Below are 21,882 nucleotides of genomic sequence, written 5' to 3' on the forward strand. Positions count from 1 at the left end.
CACGCACTTGGTCAAAACCCCAGTCGTCTCTGTCTAAACAGTGTTCACAGTAGACGCTTTTTGTCTCCGTGTCCACCGGCCGCCCGTGAAGAAGGTGCTAGCACAGGCGCTTTTTAAAAAAGTTCCTGCATGCGGAGCCATGGGCCTCCTTGTCTGGCTGTCCCTCCCGCCTGTTGTAGACAGTGCCAGGGTCCCGCGAGGGGCAGGGGATGGTGCGTGTGCCGGCCATCACTCTGGTTCTCTGGGGACGTGCGGGTAGTGGGGAGAACCCTGGGCTCGGGCATGGAACGTGCAGAGAAGGAAGCAGCATCTGGACCGCTGGTCGGGGCGCCAGCTGGCTGGTGCCAGGCCTCCCGGAAGAGAACTGGGCATGGAGCCCTGGACCCTGGGAGCCGGGGCAGAGCACTGCCTCTTGGAGCCCTTCTTCCTGTTTTCAAGACAGTATCTTTCCTTGGCTGTTCTTCTGTTTCTGACCCCACTAGTCAGTTGCCTTTGTGGTCTTCTTCTCTTTTTTCCCTTCCCTCCATCCTGAATGCTGATGTTCTCTGGAAGCCCCCTCCGTTTCCTTCCCCTTGCGCACATGCCCCACTCAGCCTCCAGCCTATGTGTCCGCTTGCCCCAAGGGACCTCCACAGCCATGAGCTCGGCCCTCCCTCCCTGAATCTCTGCACCCGATGGAAGACTCTGAGGCACGCTGCACGTACCCGGTTCGCTCGTGCTCCCGGGCCCAGGTGTGACCCTCCCAGTGGAACCTCTTCTGCAGAAAACCACCACGCCCCCCCACCATCTGGGAGACACTTGTCTCCCCAGTCACCTTCGCCAGAAGACACCCCTTACCTCCTCCCCCAGGGCGTACCCCACTCATGGTGCTGCAGGTCTGTTCAGTTGTATCAAAATAGTTCAGGCTGAGAGAGCCTCGTCCACCAGAGGGCAGACAGCAGAAGCAAGAAGAACTACAGTTCTGCAGCCTGTGGAAGGAAGACCACATGCACAGAAAGGTAGACAAAATGAAAAGGCAGAGGACTTTGTACCAGATGAAGGAACAAGATAAAACCCCAGAGAAATAACTAAATGAAGTGGAGGTAGGCAGCCTTCCAGAAAAAGAATTCAGAATAATGATAGTGAAGATGATCCAGGACCTCGGAAAAAGAATGGAGGCAAAGATTGAGAAGATGCAAGAAATGTTTAACAAAGACCTAGAAGAATTAAAGAACAAACAAACAGAGATGAACAGTACAATAACTGAAATGAAAAATACACTAGAAGGAATCAATAGCAGAATAACTGAGGCAGAAGAACAGATAAGTGACCTGGAAGACAGAATGGTGGAATTCACTGCCACAGAACAGAATAAAGAAAAAAGAATGAAAAGAAATGAAGACAACCTATGAGACCTCTGGGACAACATTAAATGCAACAACATTTGCATTATAGGGGTCCCAGAAGGAGAAGAGAGAAAGGACCTGAGAAAATATTTGAGGAGATTATAGTCAAAAACTTCCCTAACATGGGAAAGGAAATAGCCACCCAAGTCCAGGAAGCACAGAGAGTCCCATACAGGATAAACCCAAGGAGAAACATGACAAGACACATAGAAATCAAATTGGCAAAAATTAAAGACAAAGAAAAATTATTGAAAGCAGCAAGGGAAAAATGACAAATAACATACAAGGGAACTCCCATAAGGTTAACAGCTGATTTCTCAGCAGAAACTCTACAAGCCAGAAGGGGGTGGCATGACATATTTAAAGCAATGAAAGGGAAGAACCTACAACCAAGATTACCCAGCAAGGATCTCATTCAGATTCGATGGAGAAATCAAAAGTTTCACAGACAAGCAAAAGCTAAGAGAATTCAGCACCACCAAACCAGCTCTACAACAAATGCTAAAGGAACTTCTGTAAGTGGGAAACACAAGAGAAGAAAAAGACCTACAAAAACAAACCCATAGGAATTAAGAAAATGGTCATAGGAACATATGTATCAGTAATTACCTTAAACGTGAATGGATTAAATGCTCCAACCAAAAGACACAGGCTCACTGAATGCATACGAAAACAAGACCCATATATATGCTGTCTGCAAGAGACCCACTTCAGATCTAGGGACACATACAGACTGAAAGTGAGGGGATGGAGAAAGATATTCTATGAAAATGGAAATCAAAAGAAAGCTGGAGTAGCAATACTCGTATCAGATGAAATAGACTTTAAAATAAAGACTGTTACAAGAGACAGGGAAGGACACTACGTAATGATCAAGTGATCGATCTGAGACGATATAACAATTATATATGCACCCAACATAGGAGCACCTCAATACTTAAGGCAACTGCTAACAGCTGTAAAAGAGGAAATCAACAGTAACACAAGAATAGTGGGGGACTTTAACACCTCACCTACACCATCCAGACAGAAAATTAATAAGGAAACACAAGCTTTAAATGACGCAATAGACCAGATAGATTTAATTGATATTTATAGGATATTTCATCCAAAAACGGCAGATTACACTTTCTTCTCAAGTTCTCATGGGTCGTTCTCCAGGATAGATCACATCTTGGATCATAAATCAATCTTTGGTAAATGTAGGAAAATCAAAATCATGTCAAGCATCTTTTCCGACCACAACGCTCTGAGATTAGAAATCAGTTACAAGGAAAAAAAACGTAAAAATCACAAACACATGGACGCTAAACAATACGTTACTAAATAACCAAGAGATCACTGAAGAAATCAAAGAGGAAATCAGAAATTACCTAGAGACAAATGACAATGAAAACACGCTGATCCAAAACCTATGGGATGCAGCAAAAGCAGTTCTAAGAGGGAAGTTTATAGCAATACAAGCCTACCTCAAGAAACAAGAAAAAGCTCAAACAACCTAACCTTACACCTAAAGGAACTAGAGAAAGAGGAACTAAAAAACCCTGAAGTTAGCAGAAGGAAAGAAATCATAAAGATCAGAGCAGAAAGAAATGAAATAGAAACAAAGAAAACAATAGCAAAGATCAGTAGAACTAAAAGCTGGTTCTCTGAGAAGATAAACAAAGTTGCTAAACCTTTAGCCAGGCTCATCAAGAAGAAGAGGGAGCGGGACTTCCCTGGTGGTGCAGTGGTTAAGAATCTGCCTGCCAATGCAGGGGTCACAGGTGCGAGTCCTGGTCCAGGAAGATCCCACATGCCGTGGAGCAACTAAGCCCATGCGCCACAACTACTGAGCCTGCACTCTGGAACCCGCGTGCCACAACTGTTGAAGCCCGCGTGCCTAGAGCCTGTGCTCCGCAATGAGAGAAGCCACCGTGATGAGAAGCACGCGCACTGCAGCAAAGGGTAGCCCCCGCTCGCCGCAACTAGAGAGAGCCCGTGTGCAGCAACGAAGACCCAGTGCAGCCAAAAATAAATAAATAAAATAAAAACAAAAAGGAAAAAGAGGGAGAGGAGGCAAATCAATAAAATTAGAAATTAAAAAGGAGAAGTTACAATGGACACCGCAGAAATATAAAGCATCATAAGAGACTACTACAGGCAGCTCTGTGCCAATAAAATGGACAACCTGGAAGAAATGGACAAATTCTTAGAAAGGTATAACCTTCCAAGACTGAACCAGGAAGAAATAGAAAATATGAACAGATCAGTCACAAGTAATGAAATTGAAACTGTGATTAAAAATCTCCCAACAAACAAAAGTCCAGGACCAGGTGGCTTCACAGGTGAATTCTGTCAAACATTTAAAGAAGAGCTAACACCCATCCTTCTCAAACTCTTCCAAAAAATTGCAGAGGAAGGAACACTCCCAAACTCATTCTATGAGGCCACCATCACCCTGATACCAACACCAGGCAAACGTACTACAAAAAGAGAAAATTGCAGATCAGTATCACTGATGAATTATACATGCAGAAATCCTCAACAAAATACTAGCAAACAGAATCCAACAACACATTAAAAGGATTGTACACCATGATCAAGTGGGATTTATCCCAGGGATGCAAGGATTCTTCAATATATGCAAATCAATCAAGTGATACACCGTATTAACAAATTGAAGAATAAATACCATATGATCATCTCAATAGATGCAGAAAAAGCTTTTGACAAAATTCAACACCCATTTATGATAAACACTCTCCAGAAAGTGGGCATAGAGGGAACCTACCTCAACATAATAAAGGCCATATACGACAAACCCACAGCAAACATCATTCTCAATGGTGAAAAACTGAAAGCATTTCCTCTAAGATCAGGAACAAGACAAGGATGTCCACTCTTGCCACTATTCAACATAGTTTTGGAAGTCCTAGCCACGGCAATCAGAGAAGAAAAAGAAAAGGCATACAAGTTGGAAAAGAAGAAGTAAAACTGTCACTATTTGCAGATTACATGATACTATACATAGAGAATCCTAAAGATGCCACCAGAAAACTCCTAGAGCTAATCAATGAATTTGGTAAGTTTGCAGGATACAAAATTAATGCACAGAAATCTCTTGCATTCCTATACACTAACAACGAAAAATCAGAAAGAGAAATTAAGGAAACAGTCCCATTCACCAATGCAACAAAAAGAATAAAATACCTAGGAATAAACCTACCTAAGGAGATAAAAGACCTGCACTCAGAAAACTGACACTGATGAAAGAAATCAAAGATGACACAAACAGATGGAGAGATATGCCATGTTCTTGGATTGAAAGAATCAATATTGTGAAAATGACTGTACTACCCAAAGCAATCTACAGATTCAGTGCAATCCCTAACAAATTACCAGTGGCATTTTTTTACAGAACTAGAACAAAAAATCTTAAAATTTGTTTGGAGACCCAAAAGACCCCAAATAGCCAAAGCAATGTTGAGGGGAAAAAAACGGAGCTGGAGGAATCAGACTCCCTGACTTCAGACTCTACTACAAAGTTACAGTAATCAAGACAATATGGTGCTGGCACAATAACAGAAATATAGATCAATGGAACAGGTTAGAAAGCCCAGAGATAAACCCACGCACCTATGGTCAACTAATCTATGACAAAAGGAGGCAAGGGTATACAGTGGAGAAAAGACAGTCTCTTCAATAAGCGGTGCTGGGAAAACTGGACAGCTACATATAAAAGAATGAAATTAGAACACTCCCTAACACCATACACAAAAATAAACTCAAAATGGATTAGAGACCTAAATGTAAGACCGGGCACTAGAGAACTCTTAGAAGAAAACATAGGAAGAACACTCTTTGACATAAATCACAACAAGATCTTTTTTGATCCACCTCCTAGAGTAATGGAAATAAAAACAAGAATAAACAAATTGGACCTAATGATACTTAAAAGCTTTTGCAAAGCAAAGGAAACTACAAACAAGACGAAAGGACAACCCTCAGGATGGGAGAAAATATTTGCAAGCAAATCAATGGACAAAGGATTAATCTCCAAAATATATAAACAGCTCATGCAGCTCAATATTTTAAAAACGAACAACCCAATCCAAAAATGGGCAGAAGACCTAAATAGACATTTCTCCCAAGATGACATACAGACGGCCAAGAGGCACATGAAAAGCTGCTCAACATCACTAATTATTAGAGAAATGCAAATCAAAACTACAATGAGGTACCACCTCACACCAGTTAGAATGGGCATCATCAGAAAATCTACAAACAACAAATGCTGGAGAGGGTGTGGAGAAAAGGGAACCCTCTTGCACTGTTGGTGGGAATGTAAATCGATAGTAACTATGGAGAACAGTATGGAGGTTCCTTAAAAAACTAAAAAGAGAACTACCATATGACCCAGCAATCCCACTACTGGGCATATACCCAGAAAAAAACATAATTCAAAAAGGCACGTGCACCCCAATGTTCATTGCAGCACTATTTACAATAGCCATGGCATGGAAGCAACCTAAATGCCCATCGACAGATGAATGGATAAAGAAGATGCGGTACATGTATACAATGGAATATTACTTAGACATAAAAAGGAACAAAATTGGGTCATTTGTAGAGACGTGGATGGCACTAGAGACTGTCATGCAGAGTGAAGTAAGTCAGAAAGAGAAAAACAAATATCGTATGTTAACGCATTATGTGGAACCTAGAAGAATGGTGCAGATGAACCAGTTTGCAGGGCAGAAGTAGACACAGATGTAGAGAGACCAAACGTATGGACACCAAAGGGGGAAAGCGGCAGGGGGTTGGGGTGGTGATGTGATGAACTGGGAGATTGGGATTGACATGTATACATCAGTGTGTATAAAATGGATAGCTAATAAGAACCTGCTGTATAAAAATAAATAAACTTCAAAAATTAAAAAAAAAAAAACGCCAAACAATTCAGGCTTAGAGGAATTTGCAAGAACGGTTCAGGGTTCCCAGTACCCTCCACCACTCCCTAGCGCCGCCAGGCGTGCCCATCACACTCCCCGTAATGTGCGTTGTTTCCTGATCCACTTGAGAGTAGGTTGCATCACGTCCTTTAATCACAGTACGTTAGAGGGGATTTCCTGGGAATAGGACCAGAGGACACTGCTAAGTGCAGAGAGTTGACGTGGATGTTCCGCCCCCATCCTGCATGTCGCCATATTCCGATTTTGTCAGTGTCCCAGCCGCGTCCCGCGTGGCGTTTTCGCTGGTTGCCAGGCCCCCACGTCGCCCGCGTCTGCAGTCCCCTTCAGCGGGGCAGCAGCACCCCCTTCCTTCTCCCTCACGACGCAGCCCTTTTGGAACTGCAGGTGGTGCTCACAGGCTCCCGGCTTGCTGGCGGGTTAGACGCCGGCCATGCAGGTCCCGCCGCAGTCTTCTGGGTCCCTGGGCCAGGGCCGCACGCTGTTCCTCTGCCCCTGGTGGTGATGATACCTGTGCTCACCTGGTTATGGTGTCAGCTGGTTTGTAGTTACCAAGTAACTTGTGGGGAGAATTCGAGGACGATGTGAACCTCTTAATCCCCATCAGACTCACTTGCCCGGGTCCATGCTCACCTACAAGTAGTGATCCCGTCCCATCTCCTGTTTCTCTCTGTTTAGAAGTTGGCATCCTCTTCCTAGGACGAGCCTTCCCCTCTGCCCCACGAATTTACTTATTTTTCCTCCGTCTCTGTCAGTGTGCACTCCTGGATTCTTACCTATTTGATGCTGAGATTACCCCACCTCTGGCTTGCGGGGGCTCTCCTAGCTCCTGTGCTTCAGCATGGACCCCTGCACTCTTGAGAACCTTGGTCTTCTAGCAAAAGGTGTTTGGGGCTTACCAAATACTCGTACTTGGTAAAATACACCTACAGTTTTGTGTACAGCTCAGTGGCATTAAGTTATGGAAAGTTCAGACTTTTTCCATTATCCCAAACAGAAGCCCTGACCCAGTATGCAGTCCTTCCCATCCCCCATCCCCACTACACACACACACACACACACACACACACACACACACACACACACACACACATACACACACACATACACACACACACTCTCCCCCTCTCCCTCTCTCCCCTCTCTCCCCTCTCTCCCCTCTCTCTCCTCTCTCTCCTCTCTCTCCTCTCTCTCCTCTCTCTCCTCTCTCTCCTCTCTCTCCTCTCTCTCCTCTCTCTCCTCTCTCTCCTCTCTCTCCTCTCTCTCTCCACCCCAGACCTAGGCAACCACTGATCTACTTGTTCTGGATCTACTTGTTCTAGACGTTTGCTATAAATGAGATCGTACGTTGTGTGGCCTTTTCGGTTGGGCTTCTCTCACCAAGCATCATGTCCTCAGGGTTCGTCCACGCCGTCGCGTGTGGCATCTTCATGCCAATTTAAGGCTGAATCACGCTCCATTGGGTACATGGACCACATTCGTTTATCCATCCATCAGTGGGCATGTGGGCTATTTTCCACCTTCTGACTGTCGTGAATGATGCTGCTGTGAACATGAGTGTGCCGTGTTTGATTACCCGTTGTCGGCTTTTTGGGGTCTATCCCTAGGAGTAGAATTGCCGGTTCGTGTGATAATTGTTCAACTTTTTTGACAAACTACCACCATTTTTCATAGCACCTACGCCATTTTACGTTCCCATCAGCAACTCACAGGGGTTCCAATTTCCACACCTCCTCACCAGCATTTGTTATTTTTCATTTTTTATGACATAGCCATCTTGGTAGGAATCGGTGTCTCATTTTGGTTAGACTTGCTTTTGCCTGGTGACTGATGACGTGGAGCATCTTTACATGTGCTTATTGGCTATTTGTAGACCTTCTTTGGAGAATTGTCTATTCAAGTCCTCTGCCCATTTTTGTTTTTTAATTCAAAAGGTTTATTACTTGTCTATTCATTCTGTTACATTTATTTATTCAGTTGTCTGCCCATTTTTTAATTGTGTTTTCTGTCTGTTAAGTGGTGAGAGTTCTTTCTGTGTTCCAGACATTAGATCCTTATCAGACATGTGACTTGCAGATATCTTCTGTGAGCTTTTTTATTTTCTTGATAGTGTCCTCTGCATAAAAGTTTTTAATTTTGATGAAGTCCACTTAATCTGGTTTTTTTCTGTTGTTACTTGTACTTTTGGTCGTATCTAAAAAACTGTTGCCAAATCCAAGGTCACGAAAATGTGCGCCTATGTTTTCTTCTGAGAGCTTTGTAGTTTTAATTTTATTTAGGTCTTTGATCTTTGTTGAGCCTAGAACAGTAACTAGCTAGTAAGCACCCAGTGTTAGCTGCTGCTACCTTGTTATAATCATTATTATTATTTCCACTCCTGGGACTTAATCTCCAGGAAATACTTTTAAGAGACGTCTGCATTGGAAGGATTATCACACCGTTGGCTTTCTTTAGGTGTGAGATGGTGCAGTAGGCCCGCTTTCTAGAAGAGTCCTTGTCTGTTAGCTGTGTTCTGAAATACTTAGACATGCGGTGACATCATGCCTGGGACTTGATGTATTGAAGATGGGTCATGGGTCCATGGGGTGACTAGGAGCTGAGTTTGGAAGCATGAAGAGGAGTTGCCAGGCAGCTGCGAGGCTGAGGGCCCAGACCCTCATCCCTCGGCACCTGCTTTGCAGTAGCGCAGAGGCAGCCCAGGTCCTGCTCCCTTAGCACCCCGTCCAGGGGGCTGGTGACAGTGCCGGCGAGCAGCTCCGGACCTGGCAGAGGGGTGGGAAGAGGAGGTGCACGCCGTGGAGTCGGGGGAGCCGGGCCCAGGGGAGAACTGAACCCTCTCCTGGGACCTGGGCCTGGGCTCATGACACTGCCAGGGCCGAGTGGAGTGCAGGCCCTGGGGCTCCAGGATGAGAAGACAAACCCGAAAAGACCCAGAAGGTGTGGTCGCCAGTTGGAGACAGGAATCCTCGAGCTGAGGGTGTCGGGCGCCCGGGGGCAGGGGGAGGCCGCAGAGGGAAGCTGTCCAGAGGGGTCGGCTCACCAGATGAAGGCTGATGAGAGCCGCGGGCGCTCCAGGGCACAGAGGCTGCGGGAGGGGCCGAGGAAGCCCCCCGGGGGCTCAGGAGGGAGGTCCCAGCCTCACGTCCTTGGACGGCGTCGGGAGCCCTCCCAGAAAGTACCGTTGAAATCGCAACCTCGGGGCCTGAGCAGGTGGCGGCAGCTGTCAGAACAGAACTGACTTTTCATTCAGGCGTGAGCCCTGAACAGTGTGTGCTTCTTCAGGTTAAAGGTGTTTAGTGTAATTAACTTGTTGTTTTCTTGGCTTGACAGATGATTAAACTTCAGGAAGTATTCAAGACGTTTTATCTTGGAAAGCACAGCGGTCGAAAGCTTCAGTGGCAAACTACACTGGGTCACGCTGTGTTGAAAGCAGAGTTTAAAGAGGTAAGTCCTGTGTCTCCTCCACTTTTTATTTTTCTTACGTATGTTAATAGAATGTTTTTTGATTGTGATTGAACTTTGGTAGCAAAGAAAGGAAGTGTTTATTCAATATAACTCAACACTGGCTTTTCAAAGGTTAATAAAATGAAACAGTCAAAGGATTTACTATTCTAATCAATAAAAATTAATTAGAATAGAAAAGCATTTACCTAATTAAAAATAGAGCTGGGCTTCCCTGGTGGCGCAGTGGTTGAGAGTCCGCCTGCCGATGCAGGGGACGCGGATTTGTGCCCCGGTCTGGGAAGATCCCACATGCCACGGAGCGGCTGGACCCGTGAGCCATGGCCGCTGAGCCTGCGCGTCTGGAACCTGTGCTCCGCAACGGGAGAGGCCACAACAGTGAGGGGCCCGCATACCGCAAAAAAAAAAAAAAAAAAAAAAGCTAAGGCTGTGAAGAGGCAGTTCATAAAAGTGAGACTGAAACATCGCGATCTATGAAAACGTGTCCACTTCTCCGCCAGTCAAAGGGTTACAGGTTAAAAGCAGTAAAACGCCACTCTGACTAGGAAACTGATAGAGGCTACAACTAAAAGAGCGGCAGCCTCGCCCCCTGCGGGAAGGAGCCCGTGAGCCCTGCAGAGGGCAGTGTGGTGCTGCGTCTCAGAACCAGCAATCACGGGCTTGTTGCAAGTAGTTCCAACTCTAGGAATTCGTCTTCATAAAGCATTTTCACAGATTAATGAAGAAGAATATCTGTTTCGGTGCTGTTATTAAAAGTGATAGTCTAGGAAGGGAGAATGCATACAGTGTATTGATAAGTGAAAGAGACGTCACAAAACAGTCCATATTCGAACTTAACTTCAATTTTGTAAACAAAATTCAATTATGTATACTGAGCCAAAAAATTACAGAATTACTGTTTTGCAGTCGTACTGCGTTAACTACGCATTTTCATATAAATTAAATATACAATTACACATAAATTATCTGTACATATTTCATTGTGTGTTATTGTACAGGGTCATCTACACAAAACCACACACGCTACATATAGTTCTTGTTTTTTCTTTTTTTTTTTTTTAATAAATTGATTTATTTGTTTCTTTTTTGGCTGCGTTGGGTCTTCGTTGCTGTGCACAGGCTTTCTCTAGTCGTGGCGAGCGGGGGCTACTCTTCATTGCGGTGTGTGGGTTTCTCATCACGGTGGCTTCTCTTGTTGCGGAGCACGGGCTCTAGGCATGCAGGCTTCAGTAGTTGTGGCTCGTTGGCTCAGTAGTTGTGGCTTGCGGGCTCTAGAGCGCAGGCTCAGTAGTCGTGGTGCCCGGGCTTAGTTGCTCCGCGGCATGTGGGATCTTCCTGGACCAGGGCTCGAACCCATGTCCCCTGCATTGGCAGGCGGATTCTTAACCACTGCGCCACCAGGGAAGACCTCACATATGGTTCTTTAAGGTGTCGTGAGAGTTAAATCCCACGGTCCCCTTACTGTCCACACCCCCGGCTGGGCCCAGAGGAAGCACTTGCACAGGGTGCCCCTCCCCACAGTGACCACGTGGCGAGTGTCCGTGGCAGGGGCTGGGTGACAGGAGGTGGGGCCCATGTCAGCTGCTGCAGTGGAGGGAGTATCGCGATAAGGCGGGTCACATGGCTTTGTGCGTGTGACAGCGCTACGTCTGAGAAGCCACTATATACCTTAACTTAAAAATACTTTGTTGCCAAGAAAATGCTAACTGTCGTGTGAGCCTTCAGTGAGTCCTAATCCTTTTCTGGTGGCGGGTTTGAAATACTGAGTCACTGACATGGGACGCGGCACGGAAGGAGCAGGTGCTCGGAAAGGGAGCTGACAGACACGCAGACCTGCAGTCGAGCGAGGTGTGACATGTGCGCCTGTTCGCAGTGTCCTTGTTCTCGGCATGCAGCATCAGCCGCGTCTCCTGCCCGCTTCCCCTCCAGCCTGGCCCCTCACCGTGCCTTCTCGCGCTCTGTCCAGAGTATTTCAAGAGAAGACTTAAGTGCAGTCCTGAGTCATTTTATTCTTGTATAACTCGTAACTTAATTTCTTCTTATTGGGCGTTCAGTTAGTAATTCTTACCATTCCCCGCGCACACAAAGTTTGAGGGCAAAGAGAAGGCTCTTAAAGAGGTCCGCGGGGTGTGCGAACGCAGCGTCCCACGTGAGCTGTCCTTCTCTTCAAGGGGAAGAAGGAGCTGCAGGTGTCGCTGCTCCAGACGCTGGTGCTTCTCATGTTCAACGAAGGTGACGGGTTCAGCTTCGAGGATGTAAAGACGGCCACCGGGATAGGTAGGCGGACATAAAGACGGCCACCGGGATAGGTAGGCGGACATGAAGACGGCCACCGGGATAGGTAGGCGGACATAAAGACGGCCACCGGGATAGGTAGGCGGACATAAAGACGGCCACCGGGATAGGTAGGCGGACATAAAGACGGCCACCGGGATAGGTAGGCGGACATAAAGACGGCCACCGGGATAGGTAGGCGGACATGAAGACGGCCACCGGGATAGGTAGGCGGACATGAAGACGGCCACCGGGATAGGTAGGCGGACATGAAGACGGCCACCGGGATAGGTAGGCGGACATAAAGACGGCCACCGGGATAGGTAGGCGGACATAAAGACGGCCACCGGGATAGGTAGGCGGACATAAAGACGGCCACCGGGATAGGTAGGCACGCCTCCGCAGCGCGGGCGGCTTCGGGGAAGAGGGCGTGGAGGCGCGGCCCCTGCCGGCTGCACCCGAGGTCGCGGCTGCCCGGGCTCCTGACCTGTGCGCTTTCTCCCACCCAGAGGGCAGCGAGCTGCGGAGGACGTTGCAGTCCCTGGCCTGCGGGAGGGCGCGCGTGCTGATCAAAAGTCCCAGAGGGAGGGAGGTCGAAGACGGAGACAGATTCGTCTTCAATGGAGAGTTCAAGCACAAGTTGTTTCGGATCAAGATCAATCAAATCCAGATGAAGGAAACCGTACGTGCACCCACTTTCTCTTCCGTTACACGGCACTCACCAGGGAGTCACTAGGTTTAGAGTGATTTCTCGACTGTAGGGTTCCAGAGCATATTCTAAAGTGTCTAATTACATACGTCATGTCTATGAGAGGGCTTATTTTAACGTACCTTTCATTACTTTATACTCACGACAGGGGCAAAAATCAGAAAGAAATGCATTTAACAGTTACGGTTCCTATTCACAGAAGTGGTGGATAAATCAGATCTTCCTAGACCGCATGCTGTTAGCGTGGAGAGCACGTCATTTCCAAAACCTGGTGACTTGTCTCTTGATTTCTGCACAGCACTCAGCCATTCTCTCGGCCTCGCCTCCACCAGGTCCTGGGGTGGAAGTGGTGAGGGTCCTGGGAGTTGTGGACCCACCAGCAGCGCCTCTGGGATCCATGTACAGGTGGAGCATCTGTAGCTTCGATCAGGCTCTCGAGTGTCACGTGTCCGGAGCAGGTTCTGGACCTGCCCTCGGGCCTCCCTGATGCAGAAGCCCTGGTACCGCAGGGCTGTGGTCAGCGTGTGGGCCAGGCGGGCAGATGCACCCTGGTGCCCATCTACAGAGCAGGTGTCAGCCGCCCCCTTGTACGTGTGGATGAGCGAGACAGGGCCTTGTGGGGAGGGAGGTAGTCCAGATGATGCACGGGCAGCTCTGAAGGTCTGAGGTGGCATCACAGATGCTCCTACACCTGCAGCGGGTCTGAGGCCTGCTGCCCTTCCCCGGAGGAGCTTGGTGTTGCCCAGTCGGGAAGTATGTTCAGATCGTGCAAAAGAAAGAGATCAACAAATGCCTGAAAGGTATTTAATCTCATCAGTAGTTTTTTCAATTCAAATTGAAATAATATTCTATTTTTTGGCTACCAATTTGGGAAATGTTTAAAAGTTTGATAGTATCGGGAGTTGGCAAGAATATGAGAAAACGGGGATTTTTATGTTTTTATTTTTTGAGATGCTTGGATTGGCACAGTGTTTTTAGTGGGTAATTCGACATATCTGTTGAAGGTTCAATGCACATAGCCTGCGTTCCATCTTTCTTACTATTAGGAATTTATACCAGAGTGACTAAAGGGTGTAAGATTCTGGACTTACAATTCCCAAGTGGGCCTGTCTGTCACCTCTTTTCCGCCAGAGGTGACCTCTCCTGCCACTTGAGTTTGCGGCTTTTCTTGCAGGCAGCTCTTTTCTCTGATGTGCATGTGTAAACTTGTCTTAATGGGATCGCTCCACGTGCCATTTACATGCACCATTTTGTAAGCTGTTCCTGTTCTTCACCCTGGGCCTCTTTCCATGTCAGGACTTGGTTTTTAAGGGTACAGAGTGATCCATTGTGTGGCTCGAATCCGAGAATCCATGGGGCCCATCTGCAGGGCCTGGCAGCGCCCCTGCCGAAAGGCAGTCAGGATGTTTCCATTCCTGGAAATCGGGTTATGCCGACCATCCTGTTCAGAACACTCCTGTCTCCCTGGCGGGGTTGTTTCTTGAGCGTAAACTCCTTGCCCTGGAATCGCTGCGTCAGAGAAGGTGAACTTTGTTGACTTGACCCCTCAGCCAGATTCCAGTCTCTGGCTCACGGGGGTCCTGACCTCCGTCCCCGGCCTTTGCCCACCCCGTTCTCAGGCACCGAAGTAGTTCACTGCCGTGTTAGTGTGACTTCCTTTGGTTCCTCTGAGCATCTTTTTGCCATTTAGGAGTTCGTACGAAGTAGGTAACCTTTCTAGTCCTCAGTCCTTCATCTTTTAGAATAAGTGTAACACCATCTCAGGATGTGAGATTTCAGTGAAAACGCTTTTGCTTAAGACTCTTGGCCGAGCGCTTGGAAGCACCTTGTAGATGCTGGTCCAGCTCTTCGTGGGCGGCCGTTTGCAGTTTTCTCTTTTTAATTAACTGCTTGAATTCAAGTCACTGGTACATTTATTTTACTATTCCACCTCTGACTTGTGGGCGTCCTGTTTATATTGAGGACGTTAACCTTCGTCTTTTGTGCACATGATCTTGTCGTTCTGAGAGCGTCTCCCACATGACTACGGTGGGAAGTAGAGTCTTTTCTTCCACAGTTTCTGACTTGGGGGTCATCCTAAGAAAGACCTTCCTCTAACCCAAATTTTAAAAAACATTTACCTCTTTTTCTAGTAGTTTATACATTTAAATCTTTCTGTGGGCAGTGTAGAAATTATTTTAGTATCAGAAAACATTGTAACCACCCTCCCTACTTTAAAAAGTGAGTTGATTCTCTGATAACCTATTGGAACTGTCACCGTTATTATAATCAGATTCTCATATTATGGGGTAGTTTCTCATTTCTGTTCTACAAGTTCTGTTGATCTATTTCATAGCCAGAACCGAAAGTCTTTTAATTAATGTACCTATTCCTGTAAATGTACTTATTTTGGTCCTGAAGTTAAACAGTTTCACTAGAACAAAACTGCAGCACAGGACGGGATCCACCCGCAGTGTGGCCTTTCTTTCAGCAGGAGCTTATCAGACTCCACGGTGGGAGATAACCAGCACTGAAATACGCTCTCGCTCCGGCTTCTCCCGTACAGGTTGAAGAGCAGGCCAGCACCACGGAGCGCGTGTTCCAGGACCGGCAGTACCAGATCGACGCCGCCATCGTCAGGATAATGAAGATGAGAAAGACGCTGGGCCACAACCTGCTCGTTTCCGAATTGTATAATCAGCTGAAGTTTCCCGTCAAGGTGAGTGGGTGTCAGCTTAGGTCGCAGCACCCGTTGCACCCTTGGCAAAGCGCATACGAGTCTCACGACCTTTAGCATCGGACCATCTGTCCTCCGTTATAGCTGGTCACACACTACAGAAATCTCCATGTGTGTGTGAGAGTGGGGTTCCACCTGACCCCCGGTCACTGCGGGAGGGACGCTAGGGCCCAGCTCTCTCTCCTCCCGCTGTTGTCACGTTGCCTCTGCCCGAGGACGTCTGCCCTAAAGCCTTCCGGCAGGCGTCCCAGGACCACCTGTGTGCCTGGGCAGAAGTTCTCTGAGGCCGTGCCGTCCAGCCCGGGCGGACCGGGGAGTGGACGGACACTGGACGGGCCAGTGGGCCCTCCTGTCCGCAGGGAGTCCCGTGCCCCGCCATGCTCTGCACCCCGTGGGGCCAGAGTCCCTGCCCCTGTACAGGAGGGACCCGGCGGTTCAACAGAGGCTGCAGAAGCGCCAGCTCTGTTCCGACAGGTGCTAGTATCGGCCCGTCACTTGGGGTGGAGGGTTCACTTGGGCTCGGAGGCGACCGCGCAGACACGCCTCCAAATGCAGAGGTGCCTGGTGCGTCCCCTTCCCAGGGGCACTGCCCACGTGGAGCGTGTGTACGTAGCACACGGTGATGGCGGGCGGCATCAGGGGCATTGTCCTCACAGAGGAAGGGCACGCCGGGCGGCTCCGCCAGGCTGTGGTGCGCGGCGACCTCGGTGCCGCGCCCACCGTTCACAGCCTCACCCCCCGACGGGCAGCCCTGCTCAGACGCCTGCCACACGGAGGAAGCGCTTTGCTCACGATATGACGTTAACATTGTCTTTGGAAGCAGGGAGTTTTGGTGTAGCGTTTTGTAACTGGCTTCTGATTATAAACAATTCTCTGTAGATGGGTGTGTTGGTATGTGGTACACGCACATAACTGTAATCCCGTGCTTCGGGCGTGGTGTCTTACATTCCCCTATGGTGGTAAATTTCACGCCACTATAATTGGGGCTTTTGTTCTTCTTTTCCAGCCTGGAGATTTGAAAAAGAGAATCGAATCTCTCATAGACAGAGACTACATGGAGAGAGACCAGGACAGTCCCAACCAGTACCGCTACGTGGCCTGAGGCTCGTGGCGGCTCCTCCCATGAGACACTAGAATGTATCTTTAGGGCAGAAACACTTCTGTGCTGTTTCCAGGACTTTCTGGTACTCAGCAGCATGGCTGCTTTGGGACTAGCAGGAAAGGGGGGTCCTTGGCTCCTCCCTCACAGGCTCAAGGATTTGCAGGTGGCTTGTGTACCTTCCCTCCAGTTCTTCCTCCTGTTCTGTTAGGCGTTTGGATGGTTCCGTGGCTCTGCAGAGTGACCCTGAGGTCGGACAAGCAGATACTGGTTTCTTAAAAGAGGCTCCTTTGTAAGCTGTGTTCTCGTGGCAGAAGCTGATGTTCGGTGTGTGTGTGTGAGACCCTCCGTGCTGCCCTTCTGTAGCTGCAGGGACACAAGCTCTTAGACCCAAAACAACAACCCTTACTGGTGAACATTAGGAAGAAACAGTCATTGTTAAAGCTGGCTGGTCGATTATGCAGCCTGGATAGTAGCATCTGTTCCAGGTCTTTCAACAAGGGTTAACCTCTGAGGAGTGGCTTTCAGAATGGGGCTCCTTGGCGAGACCTCCGATGCACCAAGAGGACACCACGTCCGCCGTGTGTGATGCCGCGAGCCCGTCAGCGCCTTCACTTTTACTTCCACTGCGTCCCTTGTGGATTTTCTGTTTGAGGGTTTAGAGGGGGGCAGTGTGTGTGTGTTTGCCGTTCTAAGATTGAGTCTAGCAGCCCCGTTCTCTGCATTGGGGAACTGCTGTTTGATTTTTTTCTAATTGCAGTGTTTGTACGATTGCGACAATAAAGTTTGGTTTTGTTTTCATGGCCCTGGGCAGGGTGGCTGTCCTCTGCTGTAACCACTGTAAACGTTTCGGAGGAGACTTGACGTTGTGAACAGGGGTGACCTCGGCGGCACCTGCGTTCACTGCTGTGTGCGCGCAGCCGAGGCTGCACAGCGGACGGTGACGTTTGTGTGGCGACTACAACAGACACTTTGCTGAGAGCATTTAAAAGCGCTTTATATTTTACACAATAGCAGGCTACATTTTGATTAAAAGCTACCAAAGGAATTTTGATCATGGTGTAAGTGTTGAAAGCAATATTTTCTGGAATATACCAAGTTTATATAATTTGATTTTTGTGCTAAATTATTAAAAGATTCTCCCTTTTTGAAACATGCGTGTTTAAAATATGACATCCTATGGGTTTCCATATGAAAATCCTCACTCTTTAAGTATCATCCTTATTTCTATATTTGTAAATTTTCATTTGTGAGTTCAGTAACAGGTGGTTGGTAAGAGACCAGATAGATTCTACTTCTTAGACTTTAAGTTCGTTATCTCTTGATTGTTGACATTGTAACTGAATGTAGACTTACCCTGAATAAAATTAGTTTAATTGGCCTTAAAATTACATTAATGCAACTGTGGTGCAAACAACACGTTCCTCCTCACCCTTTTAGCCTGGCAGACATCAGCCCCCGGCCCCCCGCCCTGACCGCACTGTGTTTCACCTGTGCGCTTCCTTCAGGGTCACGTGACTCACGTCTCATTACAGTGAAAGGTCAGCGGGGGAACTGGCAGTCGAGGAATGATTGTAAAGGAAAAGACACGTAGGCGAAAAGCTACTAAATTGGAAGGAAGAAGGTGAGATGCTTTGAGGACTTTCACGGGGAAGCCCTGAGCCTCAGGCAGGAGGTAGGGGCAGCGCGGGACGGTGTCAAACGTCCCCTTTAAAACAGGCCCGGTGAGTCTACAGAAGAAACAGGCAGGAGGAGTGGAGCGTTGTTCCAGACCTCTCCTGACGCAGGGCAGCGTCGGGGCAGAGCGTTCCGTGCGGAAACCGCGCGCGCCCCCGCGGGGCTGCAGCGGGGCGGGGCTGGGGACAGGCGTGTCGCCAAGGGTCCAAGAAATGAAACTAAATAGAAGAAAAAAACTTGAGATGCGTCTTTTTTGGAGTGGCAAAAAGTCTAATACGAATTAAGATCCCTTTGTTAAAAGACAAAGACATTTGTCTTTTTAATTGACATTCTAAAAAATCGGGGGGGTGGGAACGTTTTTAAATAAAAACTGGCAAATTTGGGGGTCAGAATAAGGCAGTGCTGAGCATGTCGTGTGCACAGAACTGCCAGCCAGCCGGCCGTGGCTGTGCTCTCGGCTGTGCTCTCAGTGAGTCTGAGCCCAGAGCAGCTGGGGGTGAGGGGCCCAGGAGGTGGTGGGTCGGGAAGGGCGCTTGCTGGGGCTGGGGCTGGGGCTGGGCTGGGGGCGGGAGGGGCTGAGGTAGGATCAGAGCTGGAGGACAGAGCGGTGGGTCAGAAGAAGCAGCGAGTTGCTGTGATGCCAGGGCGGCCACGCCCCCTGCCTCAGGCCCCAGGGAGCCGTGCCCGGTGACAGGTTAGGGTGGGCGAGCTGTTAGGCCAGGCAGGAGCTCTGCTGCCCAACACCCTGTCCCCCCGTTCCCTCCCTGGGGTGGGGGGTGACCCTCTGATGAGGTCGACCCTGGTCCAGCTCTGGCCTGGAAGTGGAACCTGCCCATCAAGAGACGGAGGGTCGAGGGGTCAGCAGAGAGGGGACTCGGGGGACCGGAGCGCCGGGCTCAGACCCGCGGACCCTCAGGACGTGACCCCTCAGTTGCAGCGTGGAACGGTGGTCCCTCGGCTAAACCGACAAGCACATTGTTCGAATGTTCGAAAATGCCCGTACCCTTGACCCACCGAAGTCCACATCCCTTTTGATGTCCTGCCGCTCGTGGGGAGGGAGCCTGGTACCGGAACAGCACGCATAGAAAAAGTCCTGAATGTCCTTGGACAGGACTTAGGCGGTGTCCGTCCAGACGTGTGTGACGCTGGGTCCCCCAGGCCTTCCCCAGAGTGAGATCCAGACGCTGATGGAGCGGATGTCGCATGGGAGGGAGAGGTGTGGCCACGGTGGGGGGCAGAGCACCACCCCTGTGCGCGCGCGCGCGCGTGTGTGTGTGTGTGTGTGTGTGCGCGTGTGTGTGCGCGCGCGCGCGGGTGCACACAGCTGTCCCCTCACGATGGACTTCCAGGGCCAAGGGAAACTGCTCATTGCACACTGTACTGCTTGAATGTTCGTCAGAACCAAAAGTTTGTAAATAAAATTCATCCCAATTGTTAAGAAAAACAAAATGGCCCCGCACACCACACCCATAGCATCCTGCCCCTACCGTGGAGGGCGTGGTCAGCCCACCCAGAGGAAGCCCAGCGCCCCTCGCCCCTCTTCCTCATCTAGTCAGTTGTGTCCTCTTCAGCTCCTTCATAGTAAGTCACACATTCCAGCCTCCATGGACTTGGCTCAGCTTTTCTCAAGAGCATCTAGTATGAAAATGAGGAAATGAAGGCCCATATTCTTCCCCATGATTCCTCCCCCTTCCAGTTTCTGACGGCTCTTGTCATATCATGTTTATATATTTATACATATTAAACTTTGCATGTTTTGTCTAAACGTTGCAAACTCGCAAAAGGCATTTACGATCATCTGTTAGCTCACCCTGGAAGCCCGGAGTGAAGTGTGATTCTGTACCCGGGCCGCTCAGAGTCTGAGCACAGAGATGATAAGCTCTCTTCTTCCAAACGCCATCAAACGCTCAAAGTTCATGTCATATTTTAACTTGCTTTATATTTGGACTCTGGTCCAGCTTTTTGTCTTCCCTGGACATTTTAAAATAAAAATTTTAAGTAAAAATATAGCAATTTTTAATGCTATTGACAAAAAAACCCACACAAACCTTTGTCTTGTCACCACGATCTGCAGTTTTCCTATTAAACTCTGCACGAATCCAATTTCTTCTCAAAGACCTCTTCCTCAGAACCTGATGCCTTCCGACCGGCGGCGTGGCTGGCGTCCCCTGCTCCCCAGCCCCCAGACTTCATTTCACTTATTTTCCTGATGCGTTTTTACTAAAGTGATCCTCACATGACTTCCTCGGCAGAAAGGCACGGGAGGAAAACGTTCTGAATCCTCGCTTGTCTGACTTACTTTGCCTTCGTGTTAGTAGTTTGGCTGCATATGAAGTTCTAGGTTCGGGACTTCCCTGGCGGTCCAGTGTTGAAGAATCCGCCTTCCGCTGCAGGGGACGCGGGTTCGATCCCTGGTCGGGGAACTAAGATCCCGCAAGCCATGTGGGGCAACGAAGCCCTCGCGCCGCAACTACCGAGCTGGCGCGCCGCAGTGAAAGATCCCGCATGCCACAGCTAAGACCCGACACAGCCAAATAAATAAATAAATGAAGTTCTAGGTTCACGTCCTGGCCCAGAACTCGGAAGGACTCGCTCCCCAGCCTCTGATTTCCAGCTCTGAAGTTGGCTGCCGTTGTGTAACTAACCTGGTTGGTTGGTTTGTTTTCCACAGAATGTTTGAAATCTAGTCCCAGGTTTTCGTATTTCACAATATTGTGGCATGGGGCCCATTTTCATTTGTCCTGACAGGACCCAGCGAAACTCCCTCTTCAGAAGACTAGTGACTCCCTCTGTCCTTTCTCCACTCACTTCCTCAGGGCATCTTCCCCTCTGATCCTCCAGCTCTCACTTTCTTTAAGAGGAATTTTGTGAAGAAAATAGGCCAGACGATCTTGAATGGAAACCCACAGCCCCCTCCCCTCCCTGCCCCGCCGTAAACTTTCCATTTCTGTTTCTGGTCAGTTCTTCCCCAGCGCAGTGGCCTCTAGATCAGTCTGTCACTTCCTGTTTCCTGATTACCCCCAATTTTAATAGGAGACTGTTGCTTTGTTTTGTTTTTATGGCTACAGTATGTTCTTGGAGTTCTGAGGGCACTAATTCAAATTTTTGAAGTTCTTTTCTCTTTCCGCACGTCTAGGGCAGGGTTGTAAACCTTTCCTGTAAAGAGCCAGACAGTAAACACTTCCTCCTTTGTGAGCCCCATAGAGTCGCTGTTAGGTGTCCTCTATTACTTTCCAACAACGTTACGTAAAAACCATCCTTAGTCCTCTCACATCAGCCATGAGCTTTGGCTTCTCAGATCCCCTCGAGGATCGGGGTCGGGGGTTCTCTGCCCCCCGGTCCCCAGCACAGGATGCCCCACATTCTCTTGGTTGCTGGGGTGCGTGTGATTTGTGTGTCTGTGTGTGCACCTGTGTGTTCTTACAGAGACAGGACAGCATAGAATGGGAGGTACAGATGTAGATAAATGTGAAGCAGTGACATAAAAAGCTGAGAAGGTTTTTACGGGTCCCCACTTAAGAATCAAGGTCAACTGCTCTGTAAAGGGAGATGGCGCTGCATCTTAGAGCAGACATGCTGTCAGCTTCTCACACCTTGGAGGCCCCTGG

The 21,882-nt window shown here is 48.6% G+C and overlaps 1 protein-coding gene across 2 annotated transcripts in view; it reads left to right on the forward strand.

Annotated features, from left to right (window-relative positions):
- The window catches only part of CUL4A (cullin 4A), a 45,649-nt gene extending 27,664 nt beyond the window's left edge, over window positions 1–17,985 (forward strand). The window contains exons 16-20 of one of the 2 annotated variants that reach the window (XM_032611751.1): window positions 9,668–9,781; window positions 11,971–12,076; window positions 12,583–12,755; window positions 15,328–15,480; window positions 16,505–17,985. In XM_032611751.1, coding sequence (XP_032467642.1) covers window positions 9,668–9,781; window positions 11,971–12,076; window positions 12,583–12,755; window positions 15,328–15,480; window positions 16,505–16,600 — 642 coding nt within the window. In that variant the 3' untranslated portion in view covers window positions 16,601–17,985. The remainder of the gene's footprint in view (window positions 1–9,667; window positions 9,782–11,970; window positions 12,077–12,582; window positions 12,756–15,327; window positions 15,481–16,504) is intronic. The other variant, XM_032611752.1, reaches the window with a different exon arrangement.
- The last annotated feature ends 3,897 nt before the right edge of the window (window positions 17,986–21,882 follow it).

Source organism: Phocoena sinus, chromosome 18 (genome assembly GCF_008692025.1).
Source record: "Phocoena sinus isolate mPhoSin1 chromosome 18, mPhoSin1.pri, whole genome shotgun sequence".
Classification (NCBI taxonomy): Eukaryota; Metazoa; Chordata; class Mammalia; order Artiodactyla; family Phocoenidae; genus Phocoena; species Phocoena sinus.